Here is a 19022-nt window from a genome sequence, read left to right as displayed (position 1 = left end):
TAATGTGTACAAAATATGCTTTGCAATGACATGAACATCTATGCAACTTTCCTTTCATCATATACAAGAAAAGCTAACAAAGGCTCGTCTTACACACAATAAAAAAACTGCCTATGAAATGCAATTAGATTAGGAGTCAATATTTGCATAGACACATTCAACTAATGATGTGATGTTTTACATAATATGTGACATGTGCATGAACAGTGGGAACATTTGCAGATGTACCTCATTTGCTTCGATTAAATTTCAAACAGGTACATATAAAACACACAGGCAACATGCTGAACATATAAAATGCTTCACTTGTTTGCTGCTAAACCAGCTTTGTAATTACCTGAAGGATGTTTTAATTGTCGCGTGTTCTACTCTTAATATTAGTCAACGCTTTAGCAGCTATCCAAGTGAGATTGATTGAGTAAATCAGTCGGAATTATGGGGAAACAGGAGGCCTGCCAGTCAGCGATGTGTGTGTTTTCAGCATGTGTGTGGCTGGGGACATGCCAGCATATGAACACGTGTACATGTTTGTTGGGATGTGTTTGTATTGATGTATGTGTGGTGTGTGTGTGTGTGTTTGTGGGTGTGAAAGAGAAAGTAGTGTATATAGGGCTGACAGCTGGGCTTGTTCAAAAGGCTTACTGAGCATTCTGCTTGTTTGGGAAGCAACAAGCACACAGTCTATCTGAACAGGGATCTAATACCTCTGTCAACAGCGTTGTACAACTGGTGTAAACAGCCACTGAATCAACACGTGATCATCCAAATACCAGTGGAGAAGAGACTGATATATTTAACTCTTATGTGTGGCAGGATTAGAAGTAAGAAGAACGGTGACAAAAAGACATCTGGTCAGAAGTCAAAAACAGTGCTTTAAAGATGACAGAGATGGTGTTTCCATGTGTTACCCTGTGCATATTGATTTAATGTGTGGGTGAAGGTACTTTTTTTCCTTCAGAATCTGTGTGTGTGCGCATGTATCAGGTTCCAATGCGTGTACACATGTATGACACCCCACCTTTTGTGTGTGTACGTGTATGTGTATGTGTGTCCATCAGCATGTCGGCATCACAGCCCTTCGCTAAGTCCCAGATTAACAGTGACAGGCAGAGATCCCTCTAATTATCTCTTCCTGGACTACATGCAAATGGCAGAGCCAAGTCGAGAGCAATGATTGGCTGTGGCTGGTTGAGCTCCACCAACGGGCTAATGAGCCTGGCGATGGGATGTAACCCTGTAATGCACCATCAAGAAGAACCTTTACTATCTAACACAGGGAGACAAAGACACAAATACCCAGATTAAATGCCTGATGCACTTTTCAAGTATTATTATACCTGTTGAGAATACGTGCCCATCTCTTGTAACCCACCCATTCCCATTTAGGGTCACGGTGGTATATTGGAGCCTCTCTCCGCTTTAGGTAAACGTACACACTGGACAGACTATAAGACCACTAGTCCATTGAAGGGCCACAAATAGAAAGCACAAGGGCTCAATGTGTGCAAATATATTCTGATATTTGGCTATAAAATATTCTCCAACTGAATTCTGTATTTAAGCCCCAGGCTGCATTTATCAATAAAAAAAGAGCATTGAAAATTCAGAAATTATATTCCATATTACTAATTAGTTTCACTGTGTAATCATCTGGTTTGATCATCGCAGAAGCAAACACACTACAGGCTTCAAGATTAACTCATTGTTGCCTCCGGTGGGTCTGTATAAAGATAGCAGGCTGAGGTGTGAAAAAGACAGAAAAAACATACAGTAATGAACTGGAATAGACGGCCACAAACTGGCTGTTGATAATGGGCAGGAAACATGGCAACAATGTCAAGTCCCGGTCCATTCCCGTCTATACCAGTTGACAAAGTTGGTTCCAGGGGCAAAGTAGGACATTATTTTGCTGACAGAGCTCACAAAAGCAAATTCCTAAAGGATAATCCAGAATTTGAAAGAAAAGTTTATTTTACATTTATTTCATTTCCTATCTGTTTCAACACTCCAGTGCTCCAACCTTTACTGGTGTCACCATCAAAATTGTGACAAAATAAAAGGAGGAAAATCTTACTCTTCAACACAATTACCCACAGTGAAGACAAAAGCATAGCTTCCTATTGTTTTGTGGAATACTGTCATTATTTGCAGCATCAAATACTCCAGGGTATTTGAGGAGCCCTGGGACTTGCCATTTTTAATCAGGAACGGGTGGCATTGTCTTATCCCTGTTCCATCCAGCCTTTCTATCTATCCTTGGAGGGCTTTGCTGTAGATTATGTAGCATTTCCATTTAGCTCTGGTGTTAGAATCTCTCCCACTATTTATCCACCCAAGGTTTCAGTTTGGAGCATTCACAGAGGTTGCTATTTATATTAGGACATTATGTGATGTTACAATTTTTTGTAACATCACATAATCATAAAGAAATGCTGGAATTATAAAAGTCAGGTCCAATGAATCTATATAAGGGATAATCACATACATCTGTTCCTAAAATTGCCATGTGGCATCAGAACAATTTGACTGTGAAAACTGACATTATGCCATGTACTAATTATTTATTAAACAATGTAAGCAGCTGAAACTATGCAATTATATATATAAACAGCAATGACTATAAACAAATGGGAAAAGTCACATGACTGCATTTGAATAAAGGAGAAATGCAGTATTTGATATTCCTCTAAATACTATAATAAAGAGTAAAAAGGAAAAACTTTTTTTTCTCTGTATGCATGCAGTGTACAGTATACCACATACGCATGACATCATGTACTGTTCTAGTTATTATTTTCAACATTTAAACTTAACACAGAGATATTTCCTGTCTTAAATAAATGAGAATCATTGTATTTATATTCTATACATCCTTTAATCTTATGCAGGATTAAGAGGACAGAATGAGCTATTTACACTGCAAAAAACAATCCTACTAGAAAATAGACTTATATTCCTAAATCTAGTCAAAATGTCTGAGCAAAAAATATCTCTGCCAATTAAGAAAATATTTCTTGGCTAGAATTCCTACAACTATCAAAAAAGTCTAAAAAGGTTTTCAAATTTTCTTGAAACAAGGCATTTTACCTTCTTAAGAATTAGTTTTTGCAGTGTAGCTGCGATTCAACAGTGTTAACCAGCACACAACCATCCCACCCCAAATCAGGATTCTGAGGCCCAAGTTTTAACTTTCACAGACAGAATGAAGTACAATTTGTTTAGGTCATAATGTGATCTATACAGCTCAGGTCGGAGAAATAGATGTTCTTTAACTGCTCTATAACCACATAGAACAGAGCACGTGGAGTAATGACTGATGTGTCCCGAGACTGGTTTGACCATGACCGCTCTGAGAAGATGGATTTTCCTCGACCCTTGAGATCGTTTTTAGAGAAACAAGACAAATATTTCAGATGTACCACACTGAGGCATCATGCTGGAGGTGAGAGAAGGTAAAGAGAGAGTGAGAGATAAATACAACAGACGGGAAAGAGAGCAGGGTGGAGAGAAAAGTGTAGCCTGCCTGCCTGGCTGACAGTTGACTCTGTTGGATGTGACTTTCACAGTCTGCTGGCGGTTTGTGTGGAAGCCATCACATCTGTGACTGGTCGTTTGATTAATGAGCCTCTCAGCTTGTCTGTGCAGTTTGAGGAGGGGCCACGGCCTTATCCCAGGCATCAGTGATTTATTCGCCTTTGGAGCAAACCTCCAAGTATAACACACACTAAAATGTAATGGTGAGCATTCACACACACATGGTGGCAGACACATGTATCCCATCCACAAACCAGTGTACAAGTTGGTTCACTGCTGATGTGCACGCACTCAGGCGGTGATAGAAACAGACTTATGCACACAAGTTTGTCCCGCACCTCCGCCACCTGCTTACGGCTAATGAAAACCTCAATGTGTCATTGCTGTCCAGGGGTACCGAAGACAAAACACGGCATGTATAACCTAGCAGACAAAAGATGTATTCTCTCTACAGCAACACAAACTCCCATCCCTAGCTGTCAGTCAGTGCAAGGGACACACAAGGGGATCAACGTGAGAAGAAAGAAGCCCTTCTTCAATGGCACATTACACTCTCCTGATTTTCAAAAGTGACAAGTCTTTTGAATTTCAGGCCTTGCAAGATAGAGAGCCTGATGATGGCTTGAGAGCATCTTTTCTTGTTTCTCTGGCAGCGGCAACCATGAAATGTCAGTCTCGCTAACCTTGAAGCTCTTTTCTCCTGCGTTGTTTAATGCCTTTAAGACTCTGCCACCAACTGCTTCAAACTGTACACAGCCCTTTAAGCCAGATAAATGATTCAGGAAATACTTCTACACACACACACACATATATATATATATATGTATGTATGTATGTGTGTGTGTTTGCTCGCAGGTCTGACCTCACGAAGATGTACATGTACTCACACATCTACACAAAGCCCTGTCAACCACGAGTACATACTCCCACATTCCCCGAAGCGTAAAGTCAGACTATTAATCCAGACACACTCAGATCCAGCTTTTCCCCAGGTTGATCAGCGTCCGTGGAGAAAGACGAACATTCTGACATATTTGTTTTTATTTTATTCCCTGAGAAAAAAGCCCACCATATGGCAGCGCCCAGGAACAGATGGCAATTGCCCACTTCCTGAAAGCACAAGCGTCTATCGCCGCAATTTAAGGAGCCGCTCAAGCAAGAGAATGCCACAGACTGGCATTTTTCCACAAACTGCTATTGTTATGGACCTGAGGGGTAACTGAAACGTTGAGGAAATGCAGGGGAAATGCTTTAGTGTTCAGTAGTTACATTGTAGTCACAATATCAAACCATCAAATCGGCGAGTCACTGCTGCTAGCACTCTGTTACTGTTATTGTTGCGGCGTTATAAAAGTGTGCAGACCAGAAAATCAGCTGTTCAAATAACACAAGCCACAACTGTATGCTTTTTTCTGGCTAAAGGAAGACGTCTCTGCATTGTCCGATACCAGTTTCCCGAAGTGCCAACTGGAGGAGTAGAACCAGAAGATCTAAGTGTGAATGTCCTTGGATAATAGTAAGTCCTCATGATAGAGTGGAAGAGAGCACTGTGACACATGAAGCTTCATCCCTCATTGCTGGCGACCCCTTATCCACCAGGTCAGAGGACCTTCTCTGACATCCAGGGACAGCCAAATGATTCAAAAAGTCACCTTGGCAGATGACAGTTGAAATGTGACTTTTGTCTGTGGCAATATACCATACTTATTTTCTTTGGACCAAAAAAAAGTAGTATGAAAAAAAAAGTTGGCACATAACACCCTTGTAAGACAATCCAAATAATAAGACAGAGTGACAAGTGTTCACCAAAGGCAATATGAAAAACAGACCAATGACAAAGCAGCTTTAAATAATGTCAAACCCTTGGTGAAATGTCAAGTATACATTTACTTTGGAAATGTAAGTTGTTTATTTGAGCATTTTGCAAAAGGTACTAATTTAGAAACATACTGTAGTCCTGATGACGTCTGTCCTTGGATGCTGATTACTGAATACTGTATGATCTGGTATTTTTTCCTCATTGTCAACTGTACTTACACATCCATCGACTGGGATGAATGAAATTATTTGATCATAAAAAAGGGCAATGGTAAAAAAAAGTTAAGGAAATAAATAGAAGGCAAGGAATCACAAAATCAATTCTAATGTTATTTAAAAAAGTATTTATAGGAAATGCGTGAGTAAAAATCTACATCCAACAGAGATTTTCTCTATGAGTACAGATTCCATACTGCTAATATAAATAGAACCAGTCTGACTTTCAGCCATTAGCAAGCAGTCATCCTTGTCGTTTTCCCAGTCAATCAGTCCTTCATCCAGCCTGTAATCCATTTTTGAGACCTGTCATTTATCAACGCAGGACACCAATGAACAGGGGAGTGAGCTTTCAAGTTATTCAGTCAAAATATAATTTAGCCTCTTATTAATCCAGCAAAATCTCTCCACAAAATGCTATGTCATTTGTACCAATTAGAAAGTCAGTCCACCATGTAGTCTTCAAATAAGCAAGCTAAGAAGTTAGTTAACGTAGAAACCATCCATCTACACATTCAAACAGCAAGCCCGCCTGGAAGTCAGGTCAGCCAGTCAACCAGTCAACCCTGGGGGTCCTCCAGAATTAATCAGTCTGGTTTCTGCTGAAAAGCTCAATCTGCAGATGATGGATGAGCCATCATGCTGAAGGAACTGAAGTGACAGGTGACAAAGAAGGACACACACACCTGTATAAATCCACTCTCCCTCCTGTCTGGCTCCATTCTACACTGTCGAGGCACTGACGCATCTGTGTGCGTGGGTGTGTGTTTGTGTGTGCAGACACAAGTGTCTCAGCATGTGTCCTGTTCTGCTAATGAAGTCATCTGAACAGTGATTTAACAGCCCTGGTTTAAAAGCCTACCGCCCTTAACTCATAGCCTTGCTCCATTAGAATGTGATATAAACCCTGGGCACAATAACTGTCCTGCCACTATAACAATATATTGGCGGCCAGTAGGCCATACTGCTAACTCACAAAGTCCACAATAGCTGTGTGGAAGAAAAGGGAAGTCATTCAAGGAGACTAAAACTTGATAAAACATGATAAAGACATTTAAAAAAAAATGCGGATCTTGCTAGGTCAGAATGATAGGTGTTTTGGTACAGTGTGAGGCAGCACCATTATTATTGTCAAACATGCAAGATATATGCTATGGTCTATCCAGTAACGGGAGGTGGTGAAAGAGTAATTGTTGTGAAGCCTCTGCGAAAACAGCTGAGGGCACTTCAGTCTGTGGTTACGCAGAGAGCCTCGTCCTTATCTGCTTGAACAAATGAATCAGTGGATCAGACATCCGTGTGTTTATACCGTGAATGGCCCTCTATAGCTTGAGAGATATTTTTGAGGCACCGATGGAGCTGAGGAAAAACTTTGATAGCTTCCATGTTACCAGCCATGAAACTAACTTCCTGCTCCGTGTAAGCAACTTGGTCAGAACCAAAGCCGTTCTCCAAATCCTCCATGAAATCTGTTCCTCTTCCCCAACAAAGAGTGGCTAATGAGGCAAATGACAGAATCTAAGACACTTTGATACTGTGAGATTAGGGTGAATTATGTAACCTTTACTTCTCACACTCCTACTTGTTAAGATGTGTTTATTTGATCTTTTTTCTTATTTTATTTCCATTCAGAACTGACTCCTCTCTGACTCTCCATGTCACTCAGTCCCAAACTGGAAGTTCAGTTTCTATATCTCCATTTCCCATCTCACTTAATATCCAGCTCATTTGGTTTCTAATGATGACTGCCCCAACTCTAATTTGGCACAGTCTAGCGCTGACATATCTGTTTCAACCTGCAACAAAGCAGCATGTGAGGAGAGGAAGAATCTGTATATGTGCGAAGAAGAGTTAGAGCCATGGAAGCAACAATCCTCATCACAGCGCAGCCCAGAGCTGCGCACTTCACCCTTATTAGGCCTGTGTCCTTGGCAGATGCAGAGCTTGCCCTTTGTTAGAAAGGTGTGTCTGTGTGTGTGTGTGTGTGTGTGTGTGTGTGTGTGTGTGTGTGTGTGTGTGTGTGTGTGTGTGTGTGTGTGTGTGTGTGTGTGTTACAATGGCAGTGATTTAGAATGGATTGGGTGTAGGCGTGGAGACAAGGCGCAGTAGCCCCATAGCTCCCTGATAGCTGGCAGCGTGACAGCTGTGAATGGAGAACAGGGAACAGCCTGAAGTATTGCAATCTAATATGTGTCACATACCTGCATAAATATTTATGCCTGTTGCAGAGCAGGAGGTGGGGGGAGGATGGTATGGGATAGGTGGTCTTGGGTGAAAAACTTCAATCAGGTGGCAACAAGATCTGAGACAGCCAGAATTTGCCAGTGGTCCACTACTTTTGTATCACTTCTAAGAAGGACTCTATGATGAAACATATGCATATTACAGACTATTGCTCTCAATTATAGTCATTTTCTCATAACAATTATGGAAACAAGAGCCTTTAAATAAATGGCAATTGCGGTCCATTTACTTGAACTCAAACAAAGATTACAGCAAGTGGACCTTATGTCAACACGACAGTTATGAAGCACGGGTTTGGGAATGCAGCATGTAATAACAAATGTATATTAAAAAAAAAAAAGAAAAAACTGCTTCTCATCACTGCTTCTATGGTTAAGGTCATGCATTTGGGTGTCTGATGTCACCATAAACTGAAAACCACTCTTTTTAGGGGGTAACTAAGTTTGAAAAAATGTTATTCAGTGAGCTGTTTTATCTGCAGGGGCTTTATACAAAACACACCCAACCCAGACTACAATTACCCAACCCAGTATTCGCTGTACCTTTTGCTCTTCTTTTTGCTTTGCTATTGCCAGCAAATTCATATCAGCAGTTATAAAGTTCACTTCACTTAAGAAAGAAATGAGTTAGGAGTGAAGCAACAGGGAAGTCCAGGGTTTATTGAACTAAAATGATGAGTGATGTGAGGAATTACTACATGATTCCCTCTTTGTTCTTACTTTGCGGTGCAGTATTTTAACAACCTGGGCCAGTTCAACACGTCACTTGTGGCAAGACTGAATCTAAAAGAGGAATCAGAACCAATTGTCCACTGCTGAACTTCAGAGGAGGGTATAGTCAGTACTTCAAAATAAGGCACAATCCACAAAAGAACTGGTTGCTATGAAGAGGTTTTAGGTTATGGTGGTTCTATCACTTAGGTATTTTGACCAAACATGTCAGTGCTTTTTCAGTAAACTTGTATAGATTTGTGAAAAAGGGGCTGCATGTGTAAACTGAACATGACTGGCACTTGCACTGGACCCTGTGGAACACCGTAGCAGACTGTCGTTGGTGCAGAGGAAGCCTCATTAACATGAATTAACTAGATTCTGTCAGATATAGATATAATTTAAACCAGTGTCATATATCTCCACTAAAGTTAAATAATGTACATAAAAGTCAATGATAGTGTTAAATAACCATACGACATAACATAACCAACTTTGATGATTCTTTTTTTCTTCAATTTTAACTTACCAGGCCTATTGCATTCACAAAAAATGAATCTTATGTAATACAGACACAGCAAATAAGAAAAACATACAAACAAAACACATATACAATGCACATCAATATTCTCTTTCTCACAAGTTCCTCCTAAATCTCAGCCTCCACACTGGAATCCACAATCAACAAAATGGAAAGTTTGAGTCATTGTTAGAGAACAGCTAGGTTATTTCATCTTTATTTTGTGACTTTTATTTCCTGAGACATTGGCAAAAGTGAAAAACATGTATATGTGTAATAAAATTTATATTTTACCTGTTGGCCAGCAGCCTTTTGAAGGTCATCTGACTCATGCCCTTATAGGCTGGCAGGACCCTTGGCCAGTCCCATGCCCACTCAACCACGGTACTCTGATGATGTATGGGAAATGTGTATTGTTAGTTATTAATCAGGGTTAATACCATCAGTGCATTACCGCTCCAGCTGGGACCCACTAACAAAAGAGGAGGGGGGTCTCCAGCACAGGCCACTGACATCAGGTGATCAATCATGTCCGCACAAGAAGGTTTTTATTCCAATAAGACAGCAATTAATTTATAAATCCATTTGGGGGGATGTAGCCATCATTTATAGAAAGATAAATCAATTTTTGGAGCAAGTCGTTTCTCTTCTTGCTTCGCCTTTTTTCTTTCCTTCTTCTTTGGAACTGTGCCAACCTCCTCTCTCCCTCTCTCTCTTTTTTTCTTAATCACACACATAGACACACACAGTGACACAAACATAAAAACTTGGCAGTTTCACCATATTGGGAGAGCACGTAAAAGTAAGATTGCTTTGATTGCAAAAATGTAACTCTTTACTCCAGGCTGAGTTTTATTGACAGACGGAGGAAGGCACCACTCATTCCACCACTCCTTCCACCAATCCATCCATCCATCCATCCATCCATCCATCCATCCATCCATCCAGTCGCCCCTTCTGTTTTTTCGTCATAGGTGATTGATTGGTGTAGTTTTTCTGACTCCCTCCTTTTTATTTGACAAACAACACTGGCACCTGAAGTGGAGAAGGCATTTTAATCATCCTCTTAATAGGGTATTTCTATGCAAAGCTATGCAGGCTCTTGTGATAAGCCGAAAATGGGCCAAGTCTTGGGATTAAAATGTGTCTCTTCTTGAAAAACAATTACCACAAACACCTCTACATTATAAAGGATTACAAAGATTTAGCTCTATGTATAATCAATTTCTATAAAAGCTGAAAGCCTTTGCTAAACATGCATTTGTATATTGTTTTGTGTGACATCACTAGTATTTCGCTGGAAATAATAGAAATTGAACTAAATCCACCTGAAGCTAGACTTTTATGAAGAGAAAAATCTAACAATTAACCGAACATTTCAGAAGCACTCTTGGGAATAAGTTTGCAATAAGAGAATAAGCGGTTCACGCTCCCAAAGAAGCTCACTTTAAGACTGCACTTTCCTTTAACATAACTCATTTCTTCATGATAAAGAAAACTTCTCATCTTTTCACCTTTTCAGAAATCTTTTCTTCTTTTCAGCCAAGCACCTTCTTAAAAAAAAAAAAAGGCAGCAACCTCTGGGAAGCACAAAAGCCAAGCTCTAGAAAGTTCTGTCAACTTCAGAGACTGCTGCAGCATCCAATTCACTAGTGACTTTCAACAGCTCCTAACCTTCAACATTAACTGTCTGGCCTTGGTTAACGGTAAAATGGTGCCAAACTGCATGTGACAAGCAAAATGTCTTAAAATGTAAAGCTCACTTGAACAATTACAGATATAATTGCACAACTGTAAAAGATAATTCAAACAGCTCATTATCTAATAAAAAATAAAATATATCATCACCAGGATAAACTGAAATGATTCAACACACCTGATCCAGCTTCTTTCTGCCAACATGGTCGAACTGAAGAAGGGGATTGAAGCAGGAAGCATTAGCAGGCTCCTTTGAGCCAACGTCAAAGTTCACCAAGAGAGAAGGCTCGCTTGAAAAGTCCACGTCTCCACTCAGTTTAGACATCAACAGTTCCTGCACACAAGATATAAAGGGATAAAGAAACACAGCGGACACATACTGTGATGATGGATAGAAATGGGAAACCAGCCCCACTGGAGAATGAAGACATGTAAAGGCTAAAAGTTATGTTACATGATAAACAGTACTGCCCAGACACAAAGAACCAGAAACCTGATGTAAAAAAAGTTGCATTGTTCTCCAGTCACATTTCCCCCATTCATCAAAGTATCCCAAATCTAATCAAAGTAAAAATTAACCAAAACTGTTAGTAATGAAAACAAAATGGTAAGAGAAACCTAACTTCCTTCTGTAACCTTCCCTGTTGCTGTATACTGTGTCCTGCAAGATGTCCAATTTAAAGAAAAAAAAAAAGAAGATGAAAAAGAGTATGTGTACAGTATGCCTTTAAGTGTGTGTTCATGTGTATTTTGTCACCCTGGTGTGAATTCAGTATATTCCCATTCATCAGTTTGACACGGCCTCTGAACTTCCTCTCCTTCCACCTCCCCAGCAGTCTAGTCTGTCCCTGACCCGCATGTTCGTGCTTCGACCTTGGTTCAAAAGAGATGCCGGTAGAGCTGCCAGTAGGGAACGTCAAACCATTCCTGAGAATCCTTCTCACTTTATCTCAAATTGCTCTAAATTGCATCAGCAGCACATAGTCTGTGTCTTGATACAGAACTGTGTCCTAAATGTCGGGAGTACATCAGTGAAAAGAAGAAACCTTCTCTCCTCGACATGAACATTTTCAGAGTACTTGTTCTTGACATCATTATCAGTCTTGTTACTCATTTTGTAAGATGCATTTTTAGATTCCTGTTAGGTAGGCTTTGTAATTCTTTAAATTAGCCTGTCGATACATTAGATCATGGCCAGTGACCCAAAACAAATGAATAGAAATACGTAATAATAATAATAATGATGATAAAAAAAAAAAATACATACATACATACGTACGTACGTATGTATGTATGTATGTATGTATGTATGTATGTATGTATGTATGTATCTATATATATATATATATATATATATATATATATATATATATATATATATATATAGTATATATATATATATATTTATATATATATGTAGACTAGCTACAGAAACTGGGGATAAACACCGGCTCTATGGGTCACAAGGTTCGAAAAGGACATACTACTATATATATATATATATATATATATATATATATATATATATATATATATATATATATATATATATATATATATATATATATATATATATATATATATATATATATGAATGAGTGAAACCAACGTTAAATTATTGTGTGTAATCTTTGCTATCCGAGGCACTAATTCTGCTTGATAAATACTCAGCAGACTGCAGAGTCTCTGGTGATAAATAGTGCCGGTGACAAAGACACTATTTACCCCTGTTTGTCTGTCACTTTATTTAATCATTGTGGGTTTTGTTTTTTAAGAAATTATCCTGTACAAGGGAGTTACCACCAATATAGGAACCAAAGAAAAATACGCTGGGAAGTAATATAAGGCTGTTAATTAATCTGTGATTTATTGTTTGGTTTCGGCAGACATGGGACTGTGAATTTTGTTCTGGAGTTTTTAAATCTCACTATAATGTCTAACAGGAAGAAAGAAACGTATTTGATTCCCAAGTTCTCTGGAAGTTATCAACTAAATTAGGGTGCTTTTTCCCAATTTCCAATTAAAAAACATCATTCCACATATATATAAAGATGAAATATCACTATTGTCTGTATTTACAATAAATAAAACATTTATTCAAATGAACTCTCTGGAAACTCTTTTCATTGTGTTCAACCTCAGAGGAGTTTCTATTATTTTACTTCCTTTGCAGTTAAAATAAAAAAAGAATCGCTGCTTTTTCTCACTGTAATCTCCTTCAAAGAGCTTCAATCTGACAGCGCCACATGCCTCTCTCTCCTATACACTGAGAAATCACTGTAAGTTTCACCCTTGAGGTCATCTGCGCATGAGAAGATTAGAGCTAGCAAACTGCACATCAGCGGCAGCCCTCTCCCCTCTGCCTTTCCCTCCTGTACAGCCTGCGGCCTGAGGCCAGCAGCTACTTAATTGCTGGGGAGAGAGAGTGTGCTTCCCTACCTCATTGCCTTGGATGATGTGATAGATTTGCCTCAGGTAGCTGCTGCCACCTGCTTTGTGGCAGACCTCCAGCAGCATCAGGCCTATTTTCTGCTCAGTCAGTTCGACTCCAGCAACTGTTCTCTCTGCTCCCTGCTCAAACACACTGAAATGGGACAGACATGGAAAGAAGAGGAGATGTGAAAGATTACTATCAACACAGAGTAAGTTGCAGTAATACAGGAAGTGGGAGAGTGTGAGCAAATATCTTCAAGGTAAGAAAAGAATTTGGACAAAGTAACCGGTGGGGGTGGCGGGATCCTAACTTTTACGTTTCAAATTGTAAGATGAGATGCATAGAACAGTGTGACCAGTGAAAGTGTGAAGATGTCCTCATGAATGTGCAGTACCCAATCCCAGACAGAGCCCAAATCATTTACCTGGGCATCCTGTATGGATGGATATCACACTAACTTTCATCAAATCTTTTCCTGCGCATACAGTGCCTGTCATTGTTTCCCTCCCCACTTCCCCTTTATAATTATAAGGTGGCAGAAGCTGTGTCGCCTGTCAGCCAGCCATTGGCTGTTTGACATTGAGGGTGGCAAAAGAAGCAGAAGTCCCATCTCGTCCATATACATCGCCTCATTGTTTTGCCTGGCGGCCTGGCAATGGTGTTGTCGGCAATGGTGGCTGTGCATCCATGTCAGCACCTGCGCTGTATCCTTTCCTGTCCATCACTGTGCAGGTGAAGCAGATGATTGGATTCAGTCAGTGGGGTGATTAATGAGGGCCCCTCCGGATTTGGGACAGCCTATCAATCATGTCATTAGGGCCAATGTGCCCTGAAAGAGGCAGACCTCCGCCATGGAATAACTGCATTCATCTTCATCTGTGTATGCATCCCGTCAGCCAAGCCAGGGTCACCATGATGGAGAACAATAATCTTCTCCTCTACAAATTACTTTGCAAAGACAAGGTGGGTGGTGCAGAGAGGGGGTAACAGTTGGGAAAGGAAAGTGTGAAAGTGAGTCGAACGAACAGAAGAGGATTTGCACAAGGGGCAAATGTTGTTGTCAGGGGTTTTACCCTGTGTGTGTATGTGTGTGTGTGTGTGATGCCAGGGAAAGAAGTGCCAGCTGGTTTTGGAGTTTTTACATCCACAGCTCCCCATCTCACTCTCTTTCTGACACTGTATTCTGATTGTTTACAAGCCAGGCATCACTTCCCTGTGAAGGTTAGTTTAATGAATAGTAATGATCCCAGTGAATGCCTCTGACAGGTGATACATAGTCACTCTTCTTTCACTTTGCCACACCAGCCCTGCACCACCCCGTCTGTTCTCTTTTTCTTTCTTCCACTCATCCCCTCTTCCTGTCACAGTAAAGGACAGCATTTCTTAGAACTGGCCATAATCAACTCAGCATTCTTATTCTTTTTTTTCCTTTTCATTTATTTTAATTTGATTATTCTTTTAAGCTGTTACACTACAGAATCCCCTTTTCATGAGGATGGATGCATCCAAAGTGTTTTATATTGAAGTGAGCAACCGGAGACTCAGATTCTGGGAACGAGCTACAAAACGCAGAGCCAAAGGTCACGGATCAGGCCAAAATGAACGACGTCTTCTCGTCATTCCAGATGCAGTTCACTCAGTCAAACAGCAGATCACCCGCATCATTCACCATAACAAAACCATCTGACATTCATCGATTTTACTCAGAGCTTTTTGAATGAAAGATGAGCTTGATAATAAAATATATCAGTTTGAATGCTCAATTAAAAGGCTTTTTTCTATTTTGTTGTTTACTTAGAATCTTGTTTCAGTGTCCGAAAGCCTAATGTGAACTCAGTCATTTTAGAACAGTTTGAACTTCCTCAGTCTCCAGAATATTCGCCTTCAATCTCCACTTTAATTATGATATATTACATTAAGATTGCGAAACTGATCGTACAACAAGACATTTCTACAACCAAAATGTTCTCAATGTAATCATTTCTCATTTTTATTGAAGGTTCACATGAATGATGATGACAAATTGAAACAATGATGAACAATGAGCACTTTCTTGAATGCACGCAGTTATTAATATAAACTACGATCAGTAGCACTCTGACCTTGACCTCTTAGAAAATCCTTTCTGGTGGCCTCTCACCTGTCTGCACAGAGTTTACGAGCCTTCTGCAGCTGCATGTTTATCCACTTGGGTCTTTTTTCTTCCAGTGCCTGTAGTACTTTGTGCACTGTGGGTTTGGGAACACCCTGCCCGAGACCATTGAGATAAATGAATACACGCAAGTACACATCAAATTATCCATCACTATAACACAATCAAATACACAAAGAGACAGGCATAAGATTATACAAGAGACTGCAACATTACTCTGCCTGAAACAGCAATTATTTACAAGCAAACCCCACTCATTATTATTGTTTCTGAATAAATGGCAGCCCTTACCTTTTGCTGAATGCTCATGGCAGCCTGGAGACACTCTGCCAGCAGGGACAGACGGTCCTTTGCCCCACAGTTCAGAGCCAGACCACTGATCTGTTCTAGTGTGTCTGGGTTGTCCAAGCCCTGGATCAAGCAGCCCAGCAGGGCCCAGAGCAACAGGCCTACTGAGCGCAGCTGCCGGGAATACTGGGAGAGATGCTTTTCCGCCACTTGGAAGAGGAAGCGGATGGGGAGAGGCAAGGAGGCTACAGCCAAAGGCAGGTTGGTGAAAATGAAGGACAACGCTTGAATTGCTGAGGATATAACACCTGGAAGAAGAAAGAAATGTTAAGTCTGGGAAACAGTCACACAACGGGTTTTAAAAATCTGACACAGATTCTGAGCTTACTCTTAGTGCCAGCATCCTTTTCCCCTCCATCAAGTGTTGTATAATTCCACTCCTTAGGTATTTTAGATAGGATACTCTCTGGCACATTGTGTTTGAACATGGCTCCACTAGACTCTTCTGTGGCCTGCCAACCCAATACCATGGACACCAGGTGTACCAAAATGCTATCGGTCGACTTAGTCACTATCGCCCGAACACATTTGATCACCACTGGTACTGTTTGTGTTTTGTCTGTCAGAAATAATAAATAAAAGCAGCAGTTAGAAAAAAAAAAAAGAATCTGATATGAAACATCTCATTTCATTTTTCAGCGGTCTTAATGGTATGTCTATGACATGCTTTAATTAAAAAAAAAAACTGCAGGGATGGTAACTAAAGAATGACAGTTACCATTCAGGCCAAATGTAACATTTATTTTTTGAGTTTTGGGTTTTAAAAATAGCAACAGTCAATAAGGTCCTGTAAGTCTGAAAAACCTCTTCAAAAATATGCATCAGAGGTTTCATCCACATTTCAAATACATATTTTCTTAAAATATTTACATCAAACGCAAGTAAACTCAAGTGAAAGTTTAATTTCCCTAAATCAAACCCAGATGGCGTGATAGAAGAACCTTTAATACATTTGCCAGGTGCGCTGTGGCTTTCACCGCTCTGACCTTTTGCATCCTGCTCGTATTGATAACAGAGAATCTAAAGCATGAAATTCTATGGCACCCATAAACTTCCACCAGATCTGGCTGTAAAACTAGAGGCTACAAAAGACAGAATTATCGTGGCAGCTCTGGTGTCTCCCGGCACGCCTGACAGATGGCTGACCTCACAATCACAGGAAAAAAAAGGAGAATAGAAAAGTAAATGATATAGCTTTTGAAGAAGAAGCACGCTGTGGCAGGTATGGTCTGGACCTATCTTTCAAAGTCACTTGATTCTAAGACTTTACACCACCTGGGCTGTATTGACAAGTATATTGATTAGAAACAAGCTTCTGCGGTGTGATGAAACATCAGAGCAAAAGGCGAAACAGTGAAACTCTCAGCGTAATCTATGAAAGTTAACTCAGTGAACAGTTTAAATAGAAATGGGGGCACTGGGGTATCATGTAACCAAAATTATAGCATAAAGATTTAGAACAGTCAAATAATTAAACTAATTACCCTGTGAGGATAACTGATGATTGGATGACATTGACAATTTCTCTGTGGCACACACTATCTTTCTTTCTTGATTCCCTCTGTCACTCCCTCTTCTGCTCTGGCTCCATCCAAATGCTCTCCTCCAATCACCCTAATTTAACTACAATAATTACCACTCAGAATCACCACTAAAAAGAGCTTTCTACTCCACAGGAGTTCTGACTAAGCTCTGCAATGAAGCTTGCATCAGAGACAGGCAAAAAAGAACTGGGGAGTTATTGTAGTCAGTGAAACAGTGTATTACAGTTGTGCTTTAGATTATATGCACACACTGTCAACCCTGGCCTTTAAGGATTACAAAAAAAAAGAAAAAGCATGAAACAGATATTCTATGAAAATGTAAAGCTACTGCATTTACATAAAATGTGGCTGAGAAAAAGTGGTGAAATCCCTAAAACTCACTTATTATTAGCTAAACAAGAAATGAGTATTTCATAGGTCGATATGGTGCTTATTTACAGGCTCGTGATATTAATTTAGAGGTCTGCTAAAAGACGTTTGCATCCTTTTTTTCTTCATATTCTCTTCTTTTTTGCAGACAATTTCTTCTGTCTGAAACAAAGTTGTTGCAATTAAATGCAGCTTGCTAAGTTTTGGCTGAGGTGTACTAAACTAGCTGCTTGACAGGCATGATGGAAATATTTTATTATTTTATCTCGATGTTATCTTTTCGTCTCTGTTTTTTAATTAAAAAAAAAATAAACTTAGGACCTCCAGCCTTCATGACACAACAAAGTATGTATTTCAAATGGCTATACCCCTAGCACCATATTAGATATATGCCATCTACATGTGCAGGCTGCCTGAAATTATAGCTTGTTAGTTCATCAGAGAGGTGCATCTCTGGATGCCAGAATTTTCAGAACAACTTTCATTATCCCAAGGACTTGAAATGTCCTTGGGATAATGAAATGAAGGAAAAAAAGTAGCTGATTTTGGGAATAAGGCTAAAAAAACAGATGTCTGGGGGTTATTAACCTGCTCAGAGAAACTATAGTTAAACTCTTTGTACATACCAGAGCCAGGTAAAATGCTGCAGATAAGATGTTAGAGGGGTGTACACTGTGGCTAGAATAGCTACTATAGAAGATGACCACTGGTGGACAGTCTGTGACAAAAAAATGTATCATTTGGAGTATATAGAATATATGTCATCTAAGCTTCTTGGCTCAGTTGACAACAAACACAGATATCTTTACTGTGGTTCAGTTGAGCCAGTCTGAGAGCTGTACGTTAGCGCCCACAGTGGATATACCCACAGAATATCAAATAACACTGCTCTTTTCTTTCCTTTTATTTTCTTAAACCTTATTTTATGTTATTGGTGAACATTTTAGTAATTCCTTCTAGACTGTGATTAATAATTGAAATAGATCAATATTCTGGTCATTTCAGAACTCAGTTAACATTTAAACTTTGAAGCTTTCTTATTTGAAATAGACTATATTTTTCATAATTAAAAGTAGGACATTACAAAAAAGTGCTGAAGTTTTGTATGCTCTACTGCTCCAAAGCAACTGTTTGCAACTTCACCTGCCAGAGTGTAGAGATGCTCCCATAGGTGTGCCCCCTCCAGGTATGGCTGTAGTGCCTGAGTCAAGGCCTTGGGAATGTTATTCAGACAGGAGAAAAGGCTGAACAAAGCCACTATGAAGTCATCTCCTCTCTTGCAGTTTTCTGTTGGCATTTCTAAACCACTCTCCTTACAAAAATCTGAAATCACAGAGTCAGTATGGTGACTTTTGGGACACTTTTGTAAACAAGACAAATGTAGATGATCAAAATGACAACAAAAGTGTAGCGTCTTCATATTCTTGAGGATTAT

The 19022-nt window shown here is 39.7% G+C and overlaps 1 protein-coding gene across 3 annotated transcripts in view; it reads right to left on the bottom strand.

Annotated features, from left to right (window-relative positions):
• kiaa0825 (KIAA0825 ortholog) overlaps window positions 1-19022 on the bottom strand; it is a 135083-nt gene that overhangs the window by 59998 nt on the left and 56063 nt on the right. For all 3 annotated transcript variants that reach the window (XM_061728959.1, XM_061728958.1, XM_061728960.1), the window contains 7 exons: window positions 18731-18910; window positions 16003-16233; window positions 15618-15922; window positions 15315-15421; window positions 13180-13324; window positions 10919-11074; window positions 9337-9431 (listed from right to left, as the gene is read on the bottom strand). In XM_061728959.1, coding sequence (XP_061584943.1) covers window positions 9337-9431; window positions 10919-11074; window positions 13180-13324; window positions 15315-15421; window positions 15618-15922; window positions 16003-16233; window positions 18731-18910 — 1219 coding nt within the window. The remainder of the gene's footprint in view (window positions 1-9336; window positions 9432-10918; window positions 11075-13179; window positions 13325-15314; window positions 15422-15617; window positions 15923-16002; window positions 16234-18730; window positions 18911-19022) is intronic.

The sequence above is a fragment of the Cololabis saira genome, chromosome 9 (assembly GCF_033807715.1).
Source record: "Cololabis saira isolate AMF1-May2022 chromosome 9, fColSai1.1, whole genome shotgun sequence".
Taxonomy (NCBI): domain Eukaryota; kingdom Metazoa; phylum Chordata; class Actinopteri; order Beloniformes; family Belonidae; genus Cololabis; species Cololabis saira.
This window is presented reverse-complemented; position numbering and strand designations above follow the sequence as displayed.